At 37.9% G+C, this 24661-nt stretch overlaps 1 protein-coding gene across 50 annotated transcripts in view; it reads right to left on the bottom strand.

The window, feature by feature from the left end:
• The window catches only part of col13a1 (collagen, type XIII, alpha 1), a 197410-nt gene that overhangs the window by 125746 nt on the left and 47003 nt on the right, over positions 1-24661 (bottom strand). For all 50 annotated transcript variants that reach the window (XR_012389128.1, XR_012389127.1, XR_012389129.1 and 47 more), the window contains exon 3: positions 3009-3064. Coding sequence is in view for 1 of the 50 variants with exons in the window: in XM_073920593.1 (XP_073776694.1) it covers positions 3009-3064 (56 nt within the window). In the remaining 49 variants the exon portion in view is untranslated. The remainder of the gene's footprint in view (positions 1-3008; positions 3065-24661) is intronic.

The following is a 24661-nucleotide window of genomic DNA, read 5'->3' as shown; positions in this document are numbered from 1 at the left end:
ATCAAAATAAAGTGTGACCCCTCATGGTTTTATCACAATATGTCTGCACTAACAAAAAGGCAATATGAAATGATATTTAAGCTTTTAGAAAAACAATGATTCAAAACATTTGATTCAAAAAGAGTTAGATAGCCGGATGATGAGTATCGCAAAAAGTACAAATCATGAGCTCATGCGTTAGTAGGATTTACAGCTTCTTTTATACCCTTTAACCAGGACTCTGCAATCAAAGCAAAACTGAGATCATAGCTTCAAGGACTCAAGCTCTATCAACTCAAAATTGATGATGACAATTTGTTCCGCTTATGTCACTTAAAATCACCCAGAACCTTTCTTCTATGGCTGGACAACTGCAAGAATGAAACAAGTCCGCCAAGGCAATTTGTTACAAAACTATTGAACAGTATGACCAGAATCATGAGGGTTCTTTCCAGGTCTTTCGTCCAGGAACGTTTCCTTTTTCCTCCAAAGAGTTCGAAAAGGTAACGCCTTTCTATTTGATAGCCAGACACTTAGGGGAATAACAGTATGAATCTTTAACTTGAAAAGAACTGTATAATGAATGGATGAGAGAACAAAAGTCTCCTTAAAACAATTGTTTACTGTAAGAGAACTGTCAGCTTAAAAAAGAGCATATCTAAGTTTGGACTGAGATCTGTGGATCACCATGAGTCAGACTGGTGCATTAAAAATGGCAGCTTTAAGTAATGCTGCAGTCACACCAGTGACAAACCTTTCCTAGGGGTCCATCATTATTCTTTCCTTTCCTGTTTTGAGAGGCCTGTATTTTCTTAGAAATCAAAACCAGCATTTATCAAAGCCGTCGCTGAGACAGCAAGCCTTATTTTAGACCTAAATGCAAGAATAATGTCAAAGATCGAGTGAATAACACTCACAAAATATGTGTGGTCACGCAAGAATAGCTCTCCGAACATACCAGATCAATCTTTGTCATCATAAATGCTCTCATTTTACCATGTGATCCCATGACGCCTACATGAAAGCAAAATAATAAAGAATATATAGGATGAAAAGTTGCAAGTGGAGCACCTATAGAGTGCTCATGGTTATTGATACTTAACTCAAAATCTTATTGGCTACATTTATGCAACTACTTGAAGTACAGACATCTAAAACTTAAAACTGTGATCTGTGTTCTTTAGGGTAGAATAGTTTGTCACTGGGGCAGTACTTTCAGTTCCTTTGTACATTGTTTAATCCTAAAAGGTTCATAGTAGTACCACACAGGTACATATTACATATTACTCAAACATACTATACACTCTCAGAAATAAAGGTACAGGAGCCGTCACTGGGGCAGTACCTTTTTTAAAGATACATATTTGTACTCAAATAGTCCACAGTGGTACCAAAAAGGTACATATTAGTACTCAAATGCACCTAAAAAGTAAATTGGCAAATTGGAGGTACCACTATGGACCCTTCAGGTACAAATATGTACCATATGAAAAGGTACTGCCCCAGTGACAGCTCCAGTACATTTATTTCTTAGTGTATTAAAACTATTGAAGATAGAACATTTAATAAATTGGCCTTTAATGGGCTCAAATATACGTAAATATATTTTAAAATGTATTTCAGCATCACATTTTAAAGGGTCACAAAACACATTTTTAAAACGTTGACAGTTCTATATGTGTCCCAAACTGCTAAAAACACTATTAAGACACTAAATATATTTCACTAAAAAGTGAAAATTGGAGTTTTTTTTTTTGCATTATTTCAAGCTAATTTGTTCTTCCGGATTGAAAATAAATTTAGAAGCTTAGTCACAGCCATAAGATCCTTATGTAAATTCCTGCATGGTGACTGGATGTCTGTCAGGTACAACATGACGTCATATTATGCATGATATAGCTTTGAAGACCATTTTTTTTTACCTGTTACAATGTTCAGACGGCATAGAGACGCCATGTTGTGTTGCCAAACGTAATCAAAACAAGGGGAAGAAGAGAACACGGGTCTCTGAGACATAGGTCATCAGTGTTGTGTTTATAAATGTGCTGCAACGAAGGTTTTATTTTCAATTCCCCGCTATGAGAGCGCAGCTGGACTCAAGTGTGGATTACAGTGGTCTGCTAACATGCAACAAAAATATGTTTGTTACAGTCCTGGTAAAATCCTGGTAATCTCAGAATTTAACCTTTAAAGCAATCTATTTTCTTTTTTTATTGAAAAAAAAAATACTACTACTACTAATAATTATATATATCCATACACTCTCATTCACCAAAGCACCACATACAGTTTAACTTGCCCAATTCACCTATAGCACTTGTCTTTGGACTGGGGGGAAACCGGTGCATCCAGACGAAACCCACACAAACACAGGAAGAACATGCAAACTCCACAAAGAAATGCCAACTGACCCAGCTCGAACCAGCGACCTTCTTGCTGCGAGGTGATCATGCTACCCACTATATATATATATATATATATATATATATATATATATATATATATATATATATATATATATATATATATATATATATATATATATATATATATATATATTCCTATTTTATTTATTAGATATTATTTTTGAATCTCAAAAAAGGTTTATTTATTTCTTTTTTTATATTTTGATTTGTATATTTGAGTTTACAGCATGGGTTTAAGAAACATTTTATTGTGGTTTTACCACAAAAGGAATTGTATTATTAATATATTACACTAGTTTCAGAGAAACTGATGATTTTACTCATTCAAAAACATGAGATGGAAACACTTAGCAAATGTTTTATGGCATATTGTAATGCTGCTCACAAGTTTCATAAAACTCTATTAATACTTCTTTAGAGGTAAGACTCGGTTTCTCTAAATACATTTTCCAAACTGCTAGCCTTTCCAAATGCTTTAAGATCTCCAAGGAGGACAGTTTGTTCTCATGCTTCTCTTGCTATTAAAAGCCTAAGGTGTGCGCATACAACATAGCTTATACACAGCAGCCATCCATGGAGGTGCAAGCACAAGCATAAGCATACTGAAGACCTACCTGGAGAACCATCCCGGCCTTTCTTTCCCCTCAAACCAGGAGGTCCTGATTGAAAAACAACCCACAGTTAGTCCCACGGTTACATTTATGTATAGAATGACTAAAGCAATAGCCTTGCTATGAATTACTGTAGACTTGCGGAGCTATTTAAGAAATCCAATGCAATGCTTTATTGCTGAGACACTCAGCTATATAATCATTTCATGACAGTTCTTTGGACCTACAGTATCTCAGTGTGGTTGTAACAATTAATGCGAAGCAAATTGAGCTAAAAATATTTTCACGGCATGAAGCAGATAACATGTCAAAAACATCCAGCAGTAGGATGAGTGGACACTTTGGTAGACTGCATACTGGGTGTGGAGATCCTTAATGCCCCAAAGTGAAAGGCGAAACCGAGACACGTGGAAGCATGTGTTCTGATTCCATTCTGCACTTGCGTCCACTTCCTGCTCTACAGACAACCTTCATCCAAAGGCAAATTGAGCCGGGGCGTCAAAAATACCCCATGTGATGATGCCTGGAGGACTCTAGGTGTAAAACTATTCGTGTCTGTGAGGGTATGTTTGTGTGAGAGAGCGCGTGGTGGTTTACAACAAACAACACTGGACTATAAACACAGGGAACATTGAATGCTTTCGTTAAATGTTTAAGCAATGCTATGTCAGTAAAGGTATTAATATCAAGCCGCATATCTCAGCCACCTGTTACCGTCCTTATGCAAGAGGACTGGAAGATGATAGGAAATGATCTTCTGTTGCACGCTGACACGCAGGCACCCGAGCCACCCGCCCCACCTCTTTTCATAGTATTGAAACCCTGAATATTAAACTGGATGATCCAAATAGATTCATGGAACTGTATATACTGTACAGTAACAAATAGTGCTGTATTATAGTCATACATCGTGTTATTTACTGTAGTCGATTATAAATCTTATGATTGTGTTTTGATCATGTTAGTTAAGTAACATTTTTAACAATTTTTTAAGATTTAGACACTCAAACCAGATGTGACGCAATCTTACAATAATCAAATTACTGCTATATAGACCCAGGAATAACCTCAGGATTATTGGATACTGTTGCCAGCTCCACTCCCCTTATCATCTGCCAATTTCTCCAAATGCTATGTCCTCTGATTGCTCTGCACACATGCCATAGTGCCCAAGAATGAATGTTTCAGCTTGCAGTCAAACAAACTGCAAGCACAGCACATCAAAGTCCAAGTGGAGGATGAGATAGCGAATTATGGATATGAATAAAAGAGCAAATGCTGAGCCAACCAACCAAACATCCCCATCTGTAGTGCAAGTACCAATTAATGCAAAACCAAATAAACCAAAAAACCCTAAATTGTCATACAAATGTTCTGATTCTGAAATTGTTTTTTTACATATTAAAAACTCACAGATATGTTGTAAATTATATTTATTACAATTCTTTTACAATATACTGGTCTATGTAATATGACAAAAAGTCTGTAATTTTGTATTATGCTATGTTTACAGTAATACTTTTTCAGAATTTGTATTAGCATGATATAACATGGCATTAGAGGGATGCAGACACAAGAATAACAGGCTCAGTTGATCAATCTTAAAGTTGAAATCTTGTAAGTACAATGTTTATGTTTAGCTATTAACTACGCACCATGTCACCGGCCTATGAACAATTCCTGCCAATTGCCAAACTGTTTCATAACTGTAATAAAAGGCAATTTAATCATATCTTAATGTTAAAATGACCGCCATAACATTATTTAGCAATATTTTAACTTTTTTGAATTCTTGGAAGCTATGAAACCTTACACGGAAATACATTAGGACCATTGATATTGTTTACACCCCTCAAAATGATCTAATAATAAATTGAATTGACAGAAATGGTAATATGCTGATATGTATCGCATAATCATGACATAAAATAATTTATATATTCAACCCAAGCTCATTCTGAAAACGAAGCCCCGCGGACGTTTCTGGGGACCACGATTTACGTCACACGCTACATGGCGGTGTGACGCCGCTTCTCTTCGCGCTCGACAGCTGACAGCTTACCATGTGGAGGGCTTTCCCGCTGCAACCAGTTTGTTCGGTTAGCTTGTCATGTACGCCGGCGGGGTGGAGACTCGGAGGGAAGCTGACCGCGTCCGGGGAAGAGCGGTTCCAGAAATCAGGTAAGACAAAAACAGAATCCAAAAAATAAAGTGAACGAGTTCATAATAGGATGAGCATGTGGTGAAATCCGAAGACGCGGTTAAAATCAGACGAGGGGGCTTTCCTTTTACTGTCGGCTTTTGTAAATCATTGCTTGGGTTTAGGGAAGCAAGCGGGCGGGCAGGCGTACGGGTCAATCGGTAAAACGGGTTGGGTTTAGGGAAGGAGGAGGAGGAGGGTGGGTCAGCCGATTGGCTGGTCGCCCAGTCAATCATTCAGTCATTAAGTCAGTCGGACAGACAGTCGCTCGACAGCGGCCTTACACCCTGTAAGCAGTGTGAAAACTGCATTCTTTAGGCAGCTGTGTGTGTTATCTTATAAAGGTTAACCTGTTTTAAATGCCGATTTTGGAGTGTCTATTTAGGTTAAGTGCAAATACCGCACCTCGTTGGAGTGCTTTTCGTTATCACCATTTGATCATTAGAAACAAGGAAACCAAAGAGCGCAACTGACAGCAGAGTGAGTGGCGTAGCTTGTTAAGCGCATGACAACAGGTGTTGAGGTGATCGATCATGAACTTGGTTCGAATCCAGCGTTAGGTGAACATGTTTTCCTTTTTCCCCCACTACAAATCAGATTGGAAATACATTTATATTTAATAGAAAGGAATTATTTTTTTTTTGTTTAAAAATTGTAATTAATTATATAAAATTTATAAAATGAAATATAAAGTCACAAGTGACTCATGGGTATTTAATAAGGATAATAAGAATAATAAATATGCAATAAACAGTTATTTTCCACCTGGTGTTAAATGTTAGTGACATCTTAATATAATTAATCTGTATTTACAATGTTAGTCGCCCTGCTTCACCCAGTACGATACCGGTACGATATTGAATATTGAGCTAAAGCTTGATTACAAAATGAAATCGCAAATCAAATCAAAATCGCTATATCTTTTTAAAAAATCACAATTAGATATTTTCCCCAAACATCACAACCCTAATATACTGTACAGTGGTAAAAAAGTAAACTATCAGCCAAACAAAAAGAAATGAAATGAACTTTTGCACTTTTTGTTTTATTAAGAGGAACAAAACCTTCCCCACACCTTTTGAAATCTGGAAAACTCACTGCACGCATTTCATGACTTTTCACAACTGTTATATATAACCTTGTCAAATATAAGTTCTCTTGGTCTCCAAATAAAAATGCGGTTATGTGGCAATTCCAGAAGGCTGAGAAGATTACTCGACTTCTTTGAAAAAAGCAATGTGGTGCTCCATGCACCTCTAGTATCCTCGGGGAGCCAATAAAACTTAAACAAAGGCCCTATCAAGTTCTGATAGGCCCACAAAAGTTTCAAGCCTAGGGAAGCGTCCAGTCCATCACGCACTCCAACCCATGCTGAACCCGGTGCAGTCCAGATGACTGACGTCTCACTGAACAGCTCCCGCTCCAGTAAGAGCACAGGCCCGGTTACAGGAGCTGGACGGCAGTGTGTCTGCTCCCGTCTGCCCACTGATGACAGTTGACCCATTCACGACGATCCCTCGCCGCTTTGTTGCCTCGTTAAACTGCAGTCACAGTTTGAAAAAGGATCACAGCACAAGTCGTTTTTCATTCTCACTCTTGGCTGCCGCTGTGCTAACCTCATACCACGAGGAACGGGGATTCAGAAGCACACCATGCAGTTTTCTGCTCAAAGAGTTTGGCAAGCGCTTGACTACACTTGCACCTACTGCTCAATAAAAAAAACATCTGACATGCATACAATAGGCTCAAAAGCAAAATAGTATTTGCTTGTAAAAATAAGAAAGTAGACATACAACATTAGAAGGCTGGGAAAATAACTTTGCAAGCTTTCTTAAGGGCACATGGTTTTAGGCCTCGGCCTCTACACTCCACTTCTGGCCAGTTGCAGCATTCCCAGAGAGTCTGAATTGGTGCAGGTTTCCTATTCGTTCCCATGCCAAGATGTGGCTAGGTGGAGAAATATTTTCCTCAACAATTCTTGGAGTACAAAAAGTGCGCCATTACGACCAGGATTAAATAATTACACCGAGCCACTTACAGGAGATCACTACAAAGACGCTTTTGTGATGATGCCAGAACAACCACAATTACCCTGACTTTACCATTATTCTCCAAAATTGCTCCCACAAGGGAAGGAATACATATATATTTACACATCAAAAAAAATTCTAACTGTGTCTCCTTCATTCTGTGTAGAAGAAAGACAACCTTCTCCAATTGTACAGGGTGGTGAAGTGGAGAGTTGGAGCACCGCATAAATCTTTCAGTGAATTTTCCTTGCCTGTTTTTCCATCTAAATGGGTGATTTAGATAGTCATCGATTGAAATTTGGCCCCAGAGAAATTCATTCATGATTAGAAATCTGAGAAACATCCAAGAGTGGCATTACCATTTACTGGCCTGCTGAAAAGACCGGTGATCAACATGAATTTCCAGACTGGTTTATGCAGGTTCAATCTGGTCTACATAGCAATGCAAAGCAAAACAAAACAGTCGGGACAGTGCGAGCCACGGCTTTAATCGCACCGAGCCAGGCCAATCGTCCGGGAGGTTGAGCAGTGAGGCCGAAATCATGTCGCGTTTCCACTGTCAGACCAATAACTTGCAGTGCAGCACGTCCCACAATTCAAATGTTATACAAACCGCCCAGTTCAGCAGGAATCAGGCAGAGAAAGCACACCATCGCATCATCACCATACGATTAAAATGGAGACAACCGAAACTAGCAAATTACTGTACAGCATTACATTATATGTTTATACGCATATGCTGTTGTATTGTAATTTATAATATTCATTTCCTCGCCGACCGATAGTTGGAATGGTACACGGAAGGATGACCCAGCGCACCATCTAAAATATAAAACCACAGAATTTATCCTTTAATAACTCCATATAAAATATTTTTAGAACATCTTTGTTTAATAAGATTTAATAAGAATGTCTCAATTTTGACAAAAATATCAGATAGAAGGTGACGACTTTTTAAATTGACAAATTAATTTTTTTATTTAAACAAGTTAATAGGACATACTGTAGTTTCAACAAAGTTTGCTTTATTTCCTCTTTAATTGGGAAATTTGGATTTGAGATCCACTAACATTTCACTTAGTTTGACATGGGTTCTGCTCAAGCGGCAACCTCCCGCTCTCCCTCAGGAAGCCAATACGGAAGTAACTAAAACTGCAATTCATCCGAAATTCTGTAGTCCTGGCAGCTCCTGGCTCCAAAATAGAGCAAATTTCAATTGAGCCCACAGAATGGCCAACTTTACAGCAGAAAAAAGGTGTTTACAGCCTGGTACAAAAAAGATTTTGGTTAATACAGCTAATATTACCCTTCATGACAACTGTGAGGGGGGTGAAATTTTTTATAACTCATCCGATTCCTTTATATTAAGTTATATTAAGTTTGCATAATTAAGGGCGTGGTCACTTGAGTGACAGTTAGGTCTCGTTGGTCGACGTCACGTCACCTCAGCTGAATCCTGCAGATTAGCCACTGAACTCGGCATATTTATCGTATTTCTGTGTTGTTTTATGTGGCTTTACACAGTCAACTGCCTTTTGGACTTGTTTCCTACAATTATTAGATGGCATGGCATGCTGAGTGAACTTAATTGTGCTCACAAACCATTCACGTGGCCTCCGTTTTCCATGTGAGTAAAGTTATATACTTATGTACCATCTCTATACATGTATTTGTTTTATTTAAGATCATTTATCGTTTATATTTAGAGCTGTAATGCACTGCAGAATCTGACGAATTGATTAGCTGTAGGCTCTAGAACAGTCATCTGAAGCGTTGTCATACAGTGTTATGCTGGATTTCATCAATAGTCTTACATTAACTAAAACAGACTATATCTGATGTGTTTGGAAGTAATTCGCTTTTTCCTCCTGTTGAAAAACGTTATAAGAACAATGTTTAGTGGCTCTGTGTATTACAGCAGTGTTTTTACAAGTCTAAACACTTTATTGATATAGTGTACAACCAAGCACAAGTGGTCAGAATACAAACGAGTCACAAGTGATAAAGTATTAAGCGTTCTCCCAAAGTAAAGTGTGTCTGAACCAGGTCGAAGCAAACTGTCAGCAGGTGTCTGTTGCTCCGCTCACTCTCCGCCTCTTTGCCCTTGTTTGGTATCCCGCCGTGGGTGTGATGACGCGGGAACAAAATGTCGACGGTTGGCTGCACCTACTTGTGGCTTCTTTTGCGCTCTTTAGAAACCTATGGGTGACGTCACGGATACTACGTCCATTTATTTTACAGTCTATGGTTCTGCTCAATGAATTAGCCGGCGCAGCAAGGAGGACAAGCGTTTGACTTCATTAGCAGAAACAGCAGGGATTTTAAGCATCAAGAATCTCAATAGGGCCATTGAGAACTGACTGAATTCCACTTTTTTATCCACACCCATCGGAAAAATCCTCTGTTACTGGCCCTGAGCTCATCTTATCTACGACAAATAAAATGCAGATTATAAAGGGAGAATTGGATTAACACCTGCTGGCCCACGCATATGCTAAAATCATTATACTTCAGTAGCAGAAGTGCTATGAAATGAAAAGAATGTGTGTGCGTGTGTGTGGACACTTGTGAGTGAATAAATGTGCCTAAAGAATAGAAGCAGCTAACACTTTAAACTTTTGCCCTATACTAACCAGTTCCTGGAAACGATTGGTATTTTTTGACCTACAATGAACTAACCAAGAGAATGTTAAACGTACCCAGTAACCTCCAGAGATGCTTGCAAAGTGTCAGATGCTATCTGTAACCGTGAGACAGCATCAAACAGCTTTTATGGTGTGAAAATATCCAGTGTGAATTTGGATCTCGGCCCAATAAGCAGGATGAGTGTCAGAAGACAGGTTGTGTGGGTAGTAACAGCGGAGGAAGTTTCGTCTAGGCTTATTCAGCATCACTAAAAATAACTCATATGCAAAATGATTAACACTCAGCAAACTGGGAAAAATCATAATCACGATTATTTTGGTCATAACTGTAATCACGATTATTCAAAACGATTATCAGTTGAAGTCAAAATTATTAGCGCTCCTGAGAATTTTTTTTTACATAAATATTTCCCAAATTATGTTTACAGAGCCAGGAAGTTTAACAGTATTTCCTCTAATATTTTTTTTTTTCTGGAGAAAGTATTATTTGTTTTATTTCAGCTAGAATAAAAGCAGGTTTAAATATTTTTAAGGTCAATATTATTAGCCCCCTTAAATCATAAATATTTTTGATTGTCTGCAGAAGAAACTACTGTTTTACAATGACTTGACTAATAACCCTAAATAAGTCTTTGAATCGCACTTTGAATCTGAATGCTTGTATTCGTAAGTTGAAAAAATCTTATTTCCATGAAACAGAAATTGGGGAGGAAAAGTGTTGCTAATATTCAGGAGGGCTAATAATTCTGACCTCAACTGCATATATACATCTTTACCGTAAGAAAAAAACTTCAGCTACAAAAGTCCTTTAGTCAAGAGCACTGAGGGATTCTCTCGTTTTGTTGTTTGATTAATAATCATAAAAACAGGCGGCAGCAGAACATAGCGTGCTTTCACTTTAATGGTTTCTCTTTCACGTCTTTTGATTCTCAACTCCTATGTTCATTACACAAAAAGGGTTAATATAAATAATCACTAAACACCGTGTTTTGACACCTATTTGACCATTTAAGCGCTCACATTAAGATGACTTTAGATGTGTGTGCTCTGCTCGTCTCAGTGTGCGAATGAGACCGAATGCTGACTGCGTGCTTATGTGTGTGCCCACCGCACACACACACACATAAGCACGCGGTCTTTCGCGCTGCTAAGTAAATAATCGTTCATCTCGATTCATGGTCTTTCATAACCGTTAGAAGCTAAAATCGAAATCGGATTTTCGATTAATTGCACAGCCCTAACAGAGAATATATCAATCTTGGGATTACACAAATCATAATCTAAATCGCTCAAATAAAGTTTATTAAAAAACCTGTATGCCTGCCAGATACGGTTAGAATTCAAGACATTGGAAAAGTCTGTGGATTTATCATTGGATAAAGCATAACACCTCATGGGTGTGCTTAATAACCAATCATATTACGGGAATGACATCCACTGACTTCATCAGAGCTGTGCAGCAGTCAATCGTTTACAAAGATTTTAGAAATAAAATAGAAGCACCGTAAGATTTTTCCATTCTGTAAGAAAATTATTTGTGACTGAACTCTGAGTACACTCTAAAAAGAATAAGATGAAAGCCAATTTGCTGTTAATTCCTACAATGGTAACCCTTTTTCCACAAAATCAATTTAATCAGCTTAGTAAAGTCTTTCCTCCACTGACATCAATTAGAAATGGCCACTTGGCATAAGTCTAAGCCAGGGATTCTCAACCGGTGGGCCACGGCCACTAGTGGGACTCAGCGATCCTGCAGGTGGGCCTCCGAGAATTAACCCTCAATATTATACTACAATTTTTGGATTTTATTATAAATATTAAAATGATCAAAGTAGTGCACTGTCTCCTGTTCTCTGATTGATCACTTCAAGCTCGGTGCAAAAACAGCCTCATGATCGCGTCTAGTAAGTCTGTACATTCACAAACTATGCGTGAAGTGCAAGTCAAAGTCTATCTTTGTATATTTTTGTGTGAACTATTTAATATACTCACATAGTTGACTAAATGAATGCCCTGTAAGTGTTTTATAACAGACGAGCACTCATACAGGTAGATCTAGCGAGGCTCAATGGTGTTTCTTCCACAGACTGTAAAATAAACTTGCATATGAGATTTAGACGCGCTCTTGCGGAGCTGTACACTGTTCCTGTCAGTGATCTCCCAATAATATCCTGCTGCAAACTCAGATCGCCATTAGATTGACACGTTTCAACAGATTTAGGGTGTTTTACTGTATAATACATTTGTCTTTACATTAGTAGATATTTAAAAGTAGATATTCAGTTAGTCCAGTTTAAAGCAGAAGCTGGTCTTTTTGCAATCTTCCTGTTGACATGTGGTTCTCTTTAAATCTGTGTATGTTTTTATATATATATTTATATATTATATTGTGTAAAAGTGTTTAGTTTTAGTTTTATATGTAATTAAATTATAATATGCTGATAATAGAAAATAATAGAAGGCACAACAACACAACACAACACAAATATATATATAAAGGTTTAAACGAGCACAAACATTTTAGAGAAAATGTCAGACACCTTCAAAAACTGATCAGAGAAAGTAGAAAGTGGGCCCCGAAGTGAAAAAGGTTTAAAACTCCTGGTCTAAGCCAGAAGTTTTTGGCTAAAGATTGCATGCTTGGCTTAAATAGGCTTCATTTTGCTCTACGACTTAATACCACACGCTGCAACTTTGACATCCCACAGTAATTTATTTATCTAAATGTATTTTCCTCTATTAGTGCAACCACGGGCGACGCAGTGGCGCAGTGGGTAGCATGTTCCCCTCACAGCAAGAAGGTCGCTGGGTCGCTGGTTTGATCCTCGGCTCAGTTGGCGTTTCTGTGTGGAGTTTGCATGTTCTCCCTGCATTCGCGTGGGCTTCCTCCGGGTGCTCCGGTTTCCCCCACAGTCCACACGTGGTACAGGTGAATTGGGCAGGCTAAATTGTCCATAGTGTATGAGTGTGTATGTGTGTATGTTTCCCAGAGATGGGTTGCGGCTGGAAGTAAAACGCTGCGCAAAAACTTGCTGGATAAGTTTGCGGTTCATTTCGCTGTGGCGACCCCAGATTAATAAAGGGACTAAGCCAACAAGAAAATGAATGAATGAATGAGTGGTGCAACCACTGAGAGTTGAGTTCTGACTGGTCTTAAAATTTATTGTTGTTTTATAGATGTGACAATCATCTTAGTTTGTACTCTACAAAGTAGAACAATTAAACTATTAAATAGCCACAGAGCTCAACATATAAGTACACACCTTGCAAATCTATCTTTTAAATTCTTATCTTTAATAGGAAGCTATACAATATTATATTTGTGCATTATATACATTAGATTAGTAAGTACTGAAACCAAAACTGGAGCTTATCTAACAAAATAATTTACGATAATGGTCTGAAAACTAGTACAGTTTCTGCAGGTGAAATTTATTTTAAGACTTTTAAAACCCTTTTAAGACCATTATGGATGAAATTTTAGACTTATATGAGGCTAAACAGTAAGGATTTTTAGATCTAATTACATCTGTACATAGTTTTCTTTTAATAAAACATCATGTAGAACACTGATGTAAAGGGATGTGTTTCTTTAGTTTTCTTTCCCTGATTAGGGAATTTAATTTGGAAAATTTGTTGCGAAAAATTCTAACAGCTGTTTAATGTCTCTTTGCAATTAAAAATTTTTTTAAATATATACAAAAATAAAGTTTTGAGATGGATTATAGAGGATTGGGTGTTGGCAAAATTTTAGCTTTACTTGGACGTAGTAAAATTATGACCTGTTTAAAATGATTTAAAACCTACAACTCAATATTTCAGTAAATTTTAAGACTTTTTAAGACCTAGAGGACATGCTATAGTACAACCAAATGTATATGTTATAAACAATTTTGTTGAAATTGTGTAGGTTGTATTTTTTTTTTTTTTTTGCTTGAATGCAACTTTATTATCTTTCAATTTCTAAATATGTTTGGTGGCTAAAATATTATTTTAATAAATACATCTGTTTAATAAATCTGTTTTGTTTAAATGCACCAAAATACATTGCCTAAATATATTGACTGAGAAATGGATAAAACAAGGGGAAGCCAACTTAAAATAACGCACAAGGAATGTGGTGGGTTATTAAATGACATTTATTTTCCAATTTAAAAAAGCAGAGTGATCTTGTTTCCTTGTACCTCATAACCTCCGAAGCAACAAACACTTATTCAAAATAAATGGCCATGAGGGTAAGGTTAGAACAACACCCTCTCAACTGCTGAACAGAAAATCTGACACTTTAGAGGAAGCCTAGAAGATGTTTTATGCTTTTGCCTTGACAATTGAAATTGCGATGCATACGCTTGTGAGCTCACCTTTGACCTTAGGGAGTTCTGAATGCGACAACTATACCAAAACAGTGTTAAAAGGGCAAGATAAGTGTGTCTGTTTTGGAAAAAAAAAAAGATCACTGGAGTACACTCTCTCGAAAAGAAAAAAAAAACACACACAATTCATCAGAATGATTAAACAACACATTTATTAACCTTGACATCATAATTGCAAAAGGATAGCGAAATTTCCTTCCATAAATACCAATCAATCTGCAGAGCTTTTCTACTTACCACACATTCTTAAAACTAAATTTAAAGACGGACTCAAAAAGGGGAGGCTTCCCCAAACACGGCGTCAGCTTTCTCCCAAGACTCAAGGCAGACAAATCCGTTATTGAGCTTTGTCACATTAGTTAAACGAAAAACTGCAGACTGCTGAACTCCCGTAGGACCTCCACAGGTTTTACCGCTCCCCATTCACGCTGTGGCCAAGAGCGAAAAAATGAAGTGCGATGAGAGCTCAGAGAGCCGGCGTCCGTCGATATTGGGTTACTGAGGGTAAAAAGGCATGCCATGCCAAGAGTTATTAAAACAGAAGCCTGACAAGGAGATTTCAGGGGCATTGCTGAAATAAACAGAGAGCTGCTCAATGTCTTTACCATGTGTGTTACAGGGCTGGCGCTTGGCCAGCGGCTCTCAACGCACACCGTAGCTGCTGTGTCAAAAGCAGCCATCAAATAAATGCAGACTGTCGGCTGATTACAAAAGCAGAATTGTTGAAATAAACATTACACAGCTAAAAACATATTAAAATAGCCATGCGCTGGATTTTTTAATGGAGCTAATGGTGGATTACTAGGCAGGAGAGATCATTTAAGGGCTGCTCTGAATATTTCTACTATGCCTGAATTAAGTAAATAATGCGTTTGCAGAAAGTTTTATATACAACCGAAGTAGTAATAAGAATTTGGAAAAGTGATATGCAGACATGGTAAGTGCAACAATAATGTGGTCAGCAAATGTGCTCTTTCAAGTGTACCCAAGAAACACCTACTCGTACAAATTGGTCAGTCATTATTTAGTCCAGTCATTTATGCATTTATGTCGGAAACAAATTATGGATGAACTCTCTTAAAGTAAAAGGGAGTTTTTCACAGGGACTGGTTGTTCCATAGAAACTGTTCAGTTCCTTTGCAGCTCTTAAATTTATCCTTTATGTCATAGTGTGACATTTTCATCAGCAAATAACTTTTTTATTTATTCATTTTCTTTTTGGCTTAGTCCCTTTATTAATCTGGAGTCGCCACAGCGGAATGAACCACCAGCTTATCCAGCATATGTTTTACGCAGCGAATGGCCATTTAGCTGCAACGCATCACTGGGAAATAGCCATACACTCTCATTCACACACATACACTTTAGACAATTTAGCCAACCCAATTCACCTATAGAGCATTTCTTTGGACTTGTGGGGGAAACCGGAGCACCTGGAGGAAACCCACGCGAACATGTGGAGAGCATGCAAACTCCACACAGAAATGCCAACTGACCCAGCTGAGGCTCAAACCAGTGACCTTCTTGCTGTGAAGCAATTGTGCGACCCACTGTGCCATCGTGACGCCCTCAAATAATTTTTTCAATTCAGTTTAGTGTACAGCATGTCTTTTGGATTCATTCATCTATAATGTCCACCATTTGTTACATTTATACAGCTAATTCAATTCTTATGCCTGGATTCTGCAAATTCTGTCCTCAACAAAATAATCTTGAATTACAGTACTGTTAAGATTTGCTATTAAATTCAGAAATATCTAGAAATCTTAGTTTCTTACTAAAATTAAATACTAGTAAATCCCTGGTAAACCTGTTGAATAAACTCACAATTACACCAGATTTAAGTCCTCTTCACTACTTCATACTCATAGCAATGCAAATAGTGATTGTTATTTAATAATAGAGCCCCTACTATGGGTTTTTGAAAATGACCTTCCATGCAGTGTGTAACAAAGCTCTAAGTGAAGTGAAGTATCCAGCTAAGGCTTAAATTTGAAAGTGTGCCATGTTTAAAACTTGATTTATCTATAAAAGAGGTGACTCAAAGTGGTTTAAATGAATTGTCTGTGTAATAAATCTTTAGTTGTGTCGATGTGACGTCGTTACGGAACTCAAGCCCCACACAGTTGTTGCATCCGCAGACCAAGGAAAATTGAAACCAACAAACAATGTAGCACAAAAAGAAGAAGACAACCCCTGTAGCAGATCTCAGATGAATCATGTCGTGAAGACGCTGTGTTTTGAAGTGTGAGGGAAAGTTAGTGTTATTTCCCCTACCCAAAGATGAGGCTGTAAAGAGTCAGTGGTTGAAGTTTATTTTTACAAAAATACCACAGCATTTTAGCTCCAGCCTTATGCTGGGTTCCCGTCATTTTTCTGACAAGTGCCACAGCAATCTACAAGTTTAAAGTGGTGGATTCGTCTGCCATTTGTAAAAGAACGGATCAGAACAGACTATTGATGTATGGGACTTTGTCAGAACTTCATGGATCAGTTTCTTCTTTCATTTTACAAGTGTTAGCAACTTAAGCGCAATTAAAATGGTTGCCTCCTTGTTTTCTCTATCTTACAAAATGTGTATTTATTTATGTTCCGTTACTTGTGACCGCTCCATGCGGCTTGCTGTGTATCTGGTTAACTTTTTATATTCTCATATAACGTTTAAAACCACGTTAAAAATGTGAAGTGTGGCATTTTGTTTACGGATTTAAATGCGTTTGTGAGCTTGCGATCCACTGTGGTTTGTTGTTGCTATAGCCAGCATCAGCTGTTCCAACACATGTGCGGTGGTCAAGTTCCAAAATAGTTCAGCTTTTTGTGAATTAATACTCAAATTGTGTCACTGTTTTTACTTATGGTTAAGAATAGAGCAATGTACTGGTGTTTAACTGCATTGCTTTAATGCACGCCTGCATTGGGCTCACACATACACTCTGCACTTAAACGACTTCAAAATTGTTCATAAGCTGGGGTTGGGTATTTTTCTTTGTATAGCGCTGAATGCAGTCGACCAATTGCTACATACTGGGTCATTGGACCAATCAGCGCAGATTAAAATTGCGCTAAGGAGGGGTTTGGGAACAAATGAACCGCTGAACAAATCATTTAGGAGTCATGGGGATAATTAAGTCAAGATAAATGCTTATATAAAAGTGTTATCTGACTTTGCATGCATATCAGCCTGTTGTTGGAGTTACCCAAAACCAAAATATGACCTTTTTTAATGCATAATAGGGGTTATTTAACATAAATAGAATAGAAGTTGGTGAAATTGGTAAAGAAAGCGTCAGTAAAAATCTATTTGCATACTTAATGAAAGTTATTTTCAAAACCAAAAACACAAATAACCATAAATTTATAGGTAAACACATTTTTTTTGTGCAATAAGGTGTGTCTTTTGATTTACTTAATCTGAGCTCCACGTCTGCCACAAAGCAAATGCAGCAGTTTACAAATTGTGGAATGCAAGTGATACAAACGAAAGAAAGCATTAATCTATAAAGGTTAGGGCAGCTGTACACAACTTCACCGCTTATAGCAACCTCAAGCAGCATGTACAAATCTATAAAACAAAACAGGATATTGAAATAAACCTAGTCTTGTTGAAGGATGGCATGCGCTAACAGAGTGTAAACTGGAATAAAACGAAGAAATCACAAAGGATTGTATTTCCGTTTTATGTTACTGACTCAAATGAGAGAAACAGACTCAGCCACAAACACGGAACAGCATCCAATGAGTCAGGAGCGACTGAAATACCGACATTCCTCTATTCCCCGAACCCAACGCTGGTAAGTATGGTGTTGTAACTCCCATTTATCTAGAATTTACATTTGGGAATGGAACCGAACAGAGACTAAACTGAAGCAAAAAACCCAAATAATCAAACACAGGGCACGTGCAATGTGCTTGTAAATTGTTTCTGCGGTGTGCTCGGATCCTCATGGCGAAGTTATGGCCTGCTGACAGGGACACAGAGGACTTTTCAACACCCTTCTCTATTACACCTCAAAATAATATCCAGTGGCACAAAACCAGCATCCTACCCCCAATCTGTTTGCCACAGACATCACAAACGTTCATCCAGACCTGACAATATGTGAAAAACTGGCACTATTGCTCAATTGAAATGACTGTAGACAGTGTAGACAGCAAGAATTACACATAAATTGTATGAATACTCCAAATCAGCAATGTTATTAATGTGTCACAGTTTTATACAGAGGTGGACAAAGCTGCTTTGCATTACTTGACTTGAGTTTGAGGGTACTGACACACTTGAAAAAGCAAGATGGAGCATGTGATGGTTACTGGAAATTCATTTCGGGGATGTGGAAAGACCATGTGCTCAAATCCCCCGTTGGTCACTGAGTAAATGATGACATTTACTCTAGTTTTTCCAAAGATGTACTGTATTTATTTTTAATTATTCCTCTTTCTTCATGGAAAAAGCAGTCTAAAACACTGAATGAAAGTGAATTCATTCATTAATTTTCCCTCAGCTTAGTCTGATTTATCAGAGGTCGCCACAGCGGAATAAACTGCCAGCTATTCCAGGCAGCATATGTCCTTCCAGTCGCAACCCAGTAATAGGAAACACCCAAACACACTCACACACTATGGCCAATTTAGTTTGCCCAATTGACTTATACCACTTGTCTTTGGACTGTGGGGGAAACCAGAGCACACGAACTAAAGCCACACGAACACAGGAAGAACATTAAACTCCACACAGAAATGCCAAGTGCTCCAGGACTCAAACCAGCAACCAGCCACTCAGCCACCCCAAAGTGAACTCAATGAGTCAATTAAAACGACATTTTTAAAAAAGATTTTTAGTGAATACATTCCAACTGTTTTAATAACTTGGATTATAGGGTATTAAATAAGCTATTCAGACTTCTTTTGAAATATATTTATGATACTTTTACAGTCATTTCATGCCACATAAGACACTCAAAAAATACAGAGCAATCCCCTGTACACAGATTGAAGGGGTTGTTTACACCAGGTCACTTCATGTGTCTTTTCTGATTGGATAGCTTTCTGATTGTGAAAAGGGCAGGAGTAATTGTTCCCTTTAAATACATTTGAGATGTATATACGTATATACAGTAGAAGAATTATCCGCTATCCGAACCGTGCCCAGGCCCGTTTCCGGGATCGTTTGAGAACTGTGAGTGCGCTGAATCGGGCTCAGGCATGGTTCACTTGGCTGGCCCTGACCTGGTTGGAAGAGGTGGGCCTGAGCGCGGTTTACTTGGGCTTTGGCGTGGTACGCTTGAAGTATGAGTGCAAAACGCGCCAAAGCCCGAAACTGAAAGCGAGACGTGACTTTAAGGGACTGTTTCATATGGATTTATTAATCATTCATACTGTTCAGTGAATGCAAACTGCCGTAGTTTATTAAAGACGCAAACCCCTCACTGCACGACAGCACGACACCTCCTCATTCCTGCAGCACGAGGGCTTTATGATTGTTTATGAGCGCCAAAAGTGGCGGATCTGTTTGGCGAAATATCTGACTGCGTGTCACTGCATCCCTAAGGACTGTTTGGCGAAATATTTGACTGCATGTCACTGCATATCAAACGACTGAAACAATATAACTAGAGAAATCTCCACTGTGCTGCTGAGTGAGAGCGGTTCTCAATGAACAGCGGAGCATCGATGACGTAAGCTTGCCCGATTGTAGTGTGAGTGTGGGCCGTCGGGGCAGACGGGAGGGGGGACATGCGTGCATTGGCCCGGTTAGAGGCAACTGTACCTAGTGTGAGTACGGCCTTAGACTTCTTACTCCAAAAATGTTTTCAAGTTTTATGGGCAAAAAACATCAGACTGCAACAAACAAAAGCATCTTAAACAGTGTGTTTTGTACTGTAGTGTAAACTTTGACAAAGTTTTGTATTAAAGTAACTTTTTTTCAAGCAAGAGAGTGTGCGGTCATTTGACATAATTCCTGTATTCTATTGTCAAAATGGGAATACTGTTGTTATATCTCCATTAGGGTTTTAACAATATACCGGTATGACGGTTTACCACGATTTGAACGTGCACGATTATCATACCATGAACAATTGCATATCAACGGTTTTAACCCTTAAAGACCGAGACAGCCGCCCGCGGCTAAAAATAAGTATTGCTCTTAAATGTTTAATAACTTTTGATCCGCTGATCCAGTGCTGTATCACAAAACATTCGGACTTTCAGAGGCTCCGGAATCAGTGCGGTTACGTCATCAAAATTTGACAACGCTGATTTGACAAAGAAACGCTCGTCACTGTGTCTCCGGACAAGCCAGACATGATACATTGATGCATTGTCCCTCCTCCATGCCCAGATTGGTTCAAACTCGCTATATCACAACCAATAAGCATAGGTTTCACTTTTGTTTGTGGACCAACACTGAGCTTTATGAACAACACGGAATGAGAGATAATAAAATACGGCTAAATAAAACGCAAAAAAAAAAAAAAGTTTTGCATGAAATAATTCTCATACTAAGTACTTTTGCATGCACAGCAGCACAGAAACATGACAAAACAGTGACACAGCAAAGACGAACTGCTGCTCTTGCTGTTTTCAAAAGACACAAATGAAGGTGCAGCTGTTTGTCTGCATTGCATACAACCACATCCAAATCCATATCCACAGACAACCATATCATGCTGGCACATAAAACCTAAGGATGTTCCATATTGAATCTAGTTTCGTTATGTAACTATTTATAGTATAGTAAATATTTATATCTATTTTTTTACTGAGGATTTGCACCATGTTTATTTGGACTTTGACACATTATTTATTATTTTTTTATTTGTTCATTGTACAAGTGGACACATTCTCTCACCTCAGCGGTCAAGATAAGGTCCTGAAAATCTCAACATGCTTACATTTCTTCATCACAACCTAGACTGAAAAAAACAACGCTTTAAATACATGTTTACAGCCATAAACTTGGTATTGCACTTTTGGTCTCCCATTTATCCTGCTTATAAGGAAGGACAGTTTAAGTTTATTTTTGTCTAATCTTAAAAGACCCTGCTTGTTTATTCCTTCTAATTTAATTTATTAAAATGGGATATTTTTCAGTTTATTTTTATAAAAGACTTCTATAGTTCTATTAAAATGGTTCTTTCAAAAGTTTGTTGAAATAAAACCTTTGTTCAGTCAGAAAACCTGTTCTTATTCTTTTCAGGGTCTTTGCTATGAGAATTACTATTTAATATCGTATACCGCGAAACCATCAAACCGTGGTATTGTTTTAGACGATTATCATACCGTAAAAAATTCATACCGTTACAACCCTAATCTCCATAAGCCTTCCCTCCATTGAACTAACTCATGTTTTTATTTTTTGATCATGTTTGAAAGCTGCACTCAGAAGGTTTCACTCAGGGCTCCTTTTTGTCAATGTCAAAGATGTGATGAAATATGTGGAGGACCAAAACATTCCACAGGATGCTGTGAAGCATCCCAGATCGACGTCATCCATGATGACATACTAGACATAATAAAGCAATATATTATTTTCCCCCATATCCCCATTGTCATTAACAAATCATCACGACATCATACATCAAACAAACTGTGCCAAGACCAGGTTGACATTGTCTAGTCTAATCCCAGAAGAACTGAAGTAGTTAGGGAGAAAGTAATTTTCCATTGAAATATACCTTCAAGATTTTACTTGAAGACATCGAATCTAATTAAAATGATAAATGTGGTATTTTATCCAAGCATGATATGAGAACTCGTGTGTGTATATGTATGTGTGTTTATTTGACTTACGAATGTTCCATTGCCATGGAGATCTCGAGCAGGGGAAGTACTTAGTCTGAGATGTACTGTGCTTGGAGAGGTTTGATTCAGCTCAGTTCCTGTCACATGTTGCAGGAACACACACACTGCCATTTCCCAGAACGCGTTCCAACAACACACACAAACACACCTCAACCTCATGAACCCCATATTTTTCTCCCACTAGTTTATCTTCCTCTGTTTGCCTGTCTAGGATCAGTGCTGATCTTTCTGTCCATCTGTTCATCAGATCCACTGAAGGCTCCATCGGCGTCGAGACGATACACACCGCTATGCTGGCCGAGCGGTCATCCTACACCACTGCGTGCCACCCTGACCATGGAATCCAAACACGCTGTCTCACTGAAGGCATCAACCATCTCTGCCTGCACAGCTGGCCTGGACGCACTCTCTCTACCAGAACTGGAGTTGGTGCCAAGCGCTACTGCAGACACAGGCGTCAGTGTGTAGTGGGTGTAAAGAGGATGGAATGAAACTCAGCGTTCCAAAAAAGCCAATCAAACACCTCGTGTTACAGTTCGCACTCCTGAAGAATCTGTATATTTCAAAAAGTGTATAAATATTTTACTTTTTTACTATAAATCCTAACTCAGAGTTAAATGGCAAAAGAATATATATATATATATATATATATATATATATATATATATATATATATATATATATATATATATATATATATATATATATATATATATATATATATATATGGGTGGGAATAGATTTTTTTATCTAGATTAATCTAGAATAATCTTGGAATTGATCTAGATTTATCTAGATTAAAATGGCTCACTTGAATTCAGAATTCAGAATATGTGTACTACCCAAATAATAAGTCTTTGAGAACGGGCTTCTCAAGCCAGGTGGCGCATTAGACTAGGGGCTCATCTCCTGTGTCCAAAACTAGAGAAGCTGTTCTAATCTGATAATAGGGTATATGCTAATAACATGCTAATATGACTTTTAATTTGTCAGTAACCTGGGTTAATCGTTTCTGGTGACTTGTATGCCAATGCAAAATCGTCGCGTTTAAGGTCTGTTTTCTTTAAAAATCAGTGATCTCCACTGGCTGATTGATGTCTGATATAAAAAGGGTCTCAGATTGTACAATAAGCACTGCATTAACTTACACTCCCCCCTGCCATGTCTTTATAATATGAGCATTTATTTAACCCCTGTATATTCAATGGAACTTCTGCACTAGCCTGCCGATACTGACGGGCACGTGCAAGTAAACGGCTTTTTGTTTTGTTTTACGCTTGATTAACTTAATGAATACCAAAGTCTGTTTCACTGATTGTATTTGAATTACATTACCACATCGATGCTGTCAAAGGACATGTATAAAATGTAAATAAAAACTCACAATAAAATTTATTTTGCTCAATCAAATGTACTTGTGTTTACTAACCGTTTATTCAGTTAAGCATGGATTTTGAACTGTAGACCTACATAAGCCCGATTTTTGATTACCTTAATCCGACATAAAGTCAGAACTGAACTAAACAGAAATGGAATTAAGAAATGTGGAGTATACATATATTAGTGGCATTAATAAATTGAACACCGCAATCAAACTATTACCATCATGTAGGACTTTTCACTATATTTTCCGACAAGATCCACACACATGGCTGTCAGTAAAGGGCCACACATACACACAGATACACAGACACACACACATCGCGAAATGGAGAATTTTTTTATTTCTATTTGTTGTGCGTTATTACATTACATAACACTCTCACCAGTCCTTACTCCATATTTGCATCTAATACCCCAGTTTGTCACAGAGCATGAACGAAATGTTCATGAGTTAAAGTGAAACTGCCAAACTGCAGTTAAAGTCAGGCATCCTGCTGATATGATTCAGAAGGGCATTTTTTTGTCAGACGACTCACCAGTCAGGTATACATCCGTGCTGAAAAGGTGAAAGTCATCATAGCTCTCGTTGAATAGACCCAGCTTTCAATCCAATTCTGAGAAGATTAACGCTAATATTAATTAAAATTCTTGTGTTAACACAGTACGTAAACGGCAATAACGGCCCACCACTAATATATATATATATAAGTGCGGCACTGAGTGCACCGGGTGCTCCGGTTTCCCCCACAGTCCAAAGACATGCGGTACAGGTGAATTGGGTAGGCTAAATTGTCCGTAGTGTATGAATGTGTGTGTGGATGTTTCCCAGAGATGGGTTGCGGCTGGAAGGGCATCCGCTGCGTAAAAACTTGCTGGATAAGTTGGCTGTTCATTCCACTGTGGTAACCCCAGATTAATAAAGGGACTAAACCGACAAGAAAATGAATAAATGAATATATATAGATAGGATAGAGTAGATAGATAGATAGATAGATAGATAGATAGATAGATAGATAGATAGATAGATAGATAGATAGATATAGATAGATATAGATAGATAGATAGATAGATAGATAGATAGATAGATAGATAGATAGATAGATAGATAGATAGATAGATAGATAGATAGATAGATAGATAGATAGATCCAGCCGCTACCTATACAGCCCAGACACCCATACACTCTTACATTCACACACACACACTCAAAC

This window comes from Danio rerio, chromosome 13 (genome assembly GCF_049306965.1).
Source record: "Danio rerio strain Tuebingen ecotype United States chromosome 13, GRCz12tu, whole genome shotgun sequence".
Classification (NCBI taxonomy): Eukaryota; Metazoa; Chordata; class Actinopteri; order Cypriniformes; family Danionidae; genus Danio; species Danio rerio.
This window is presented reverse-complemented; position numbering and strand designations above follow the sequence as displayed.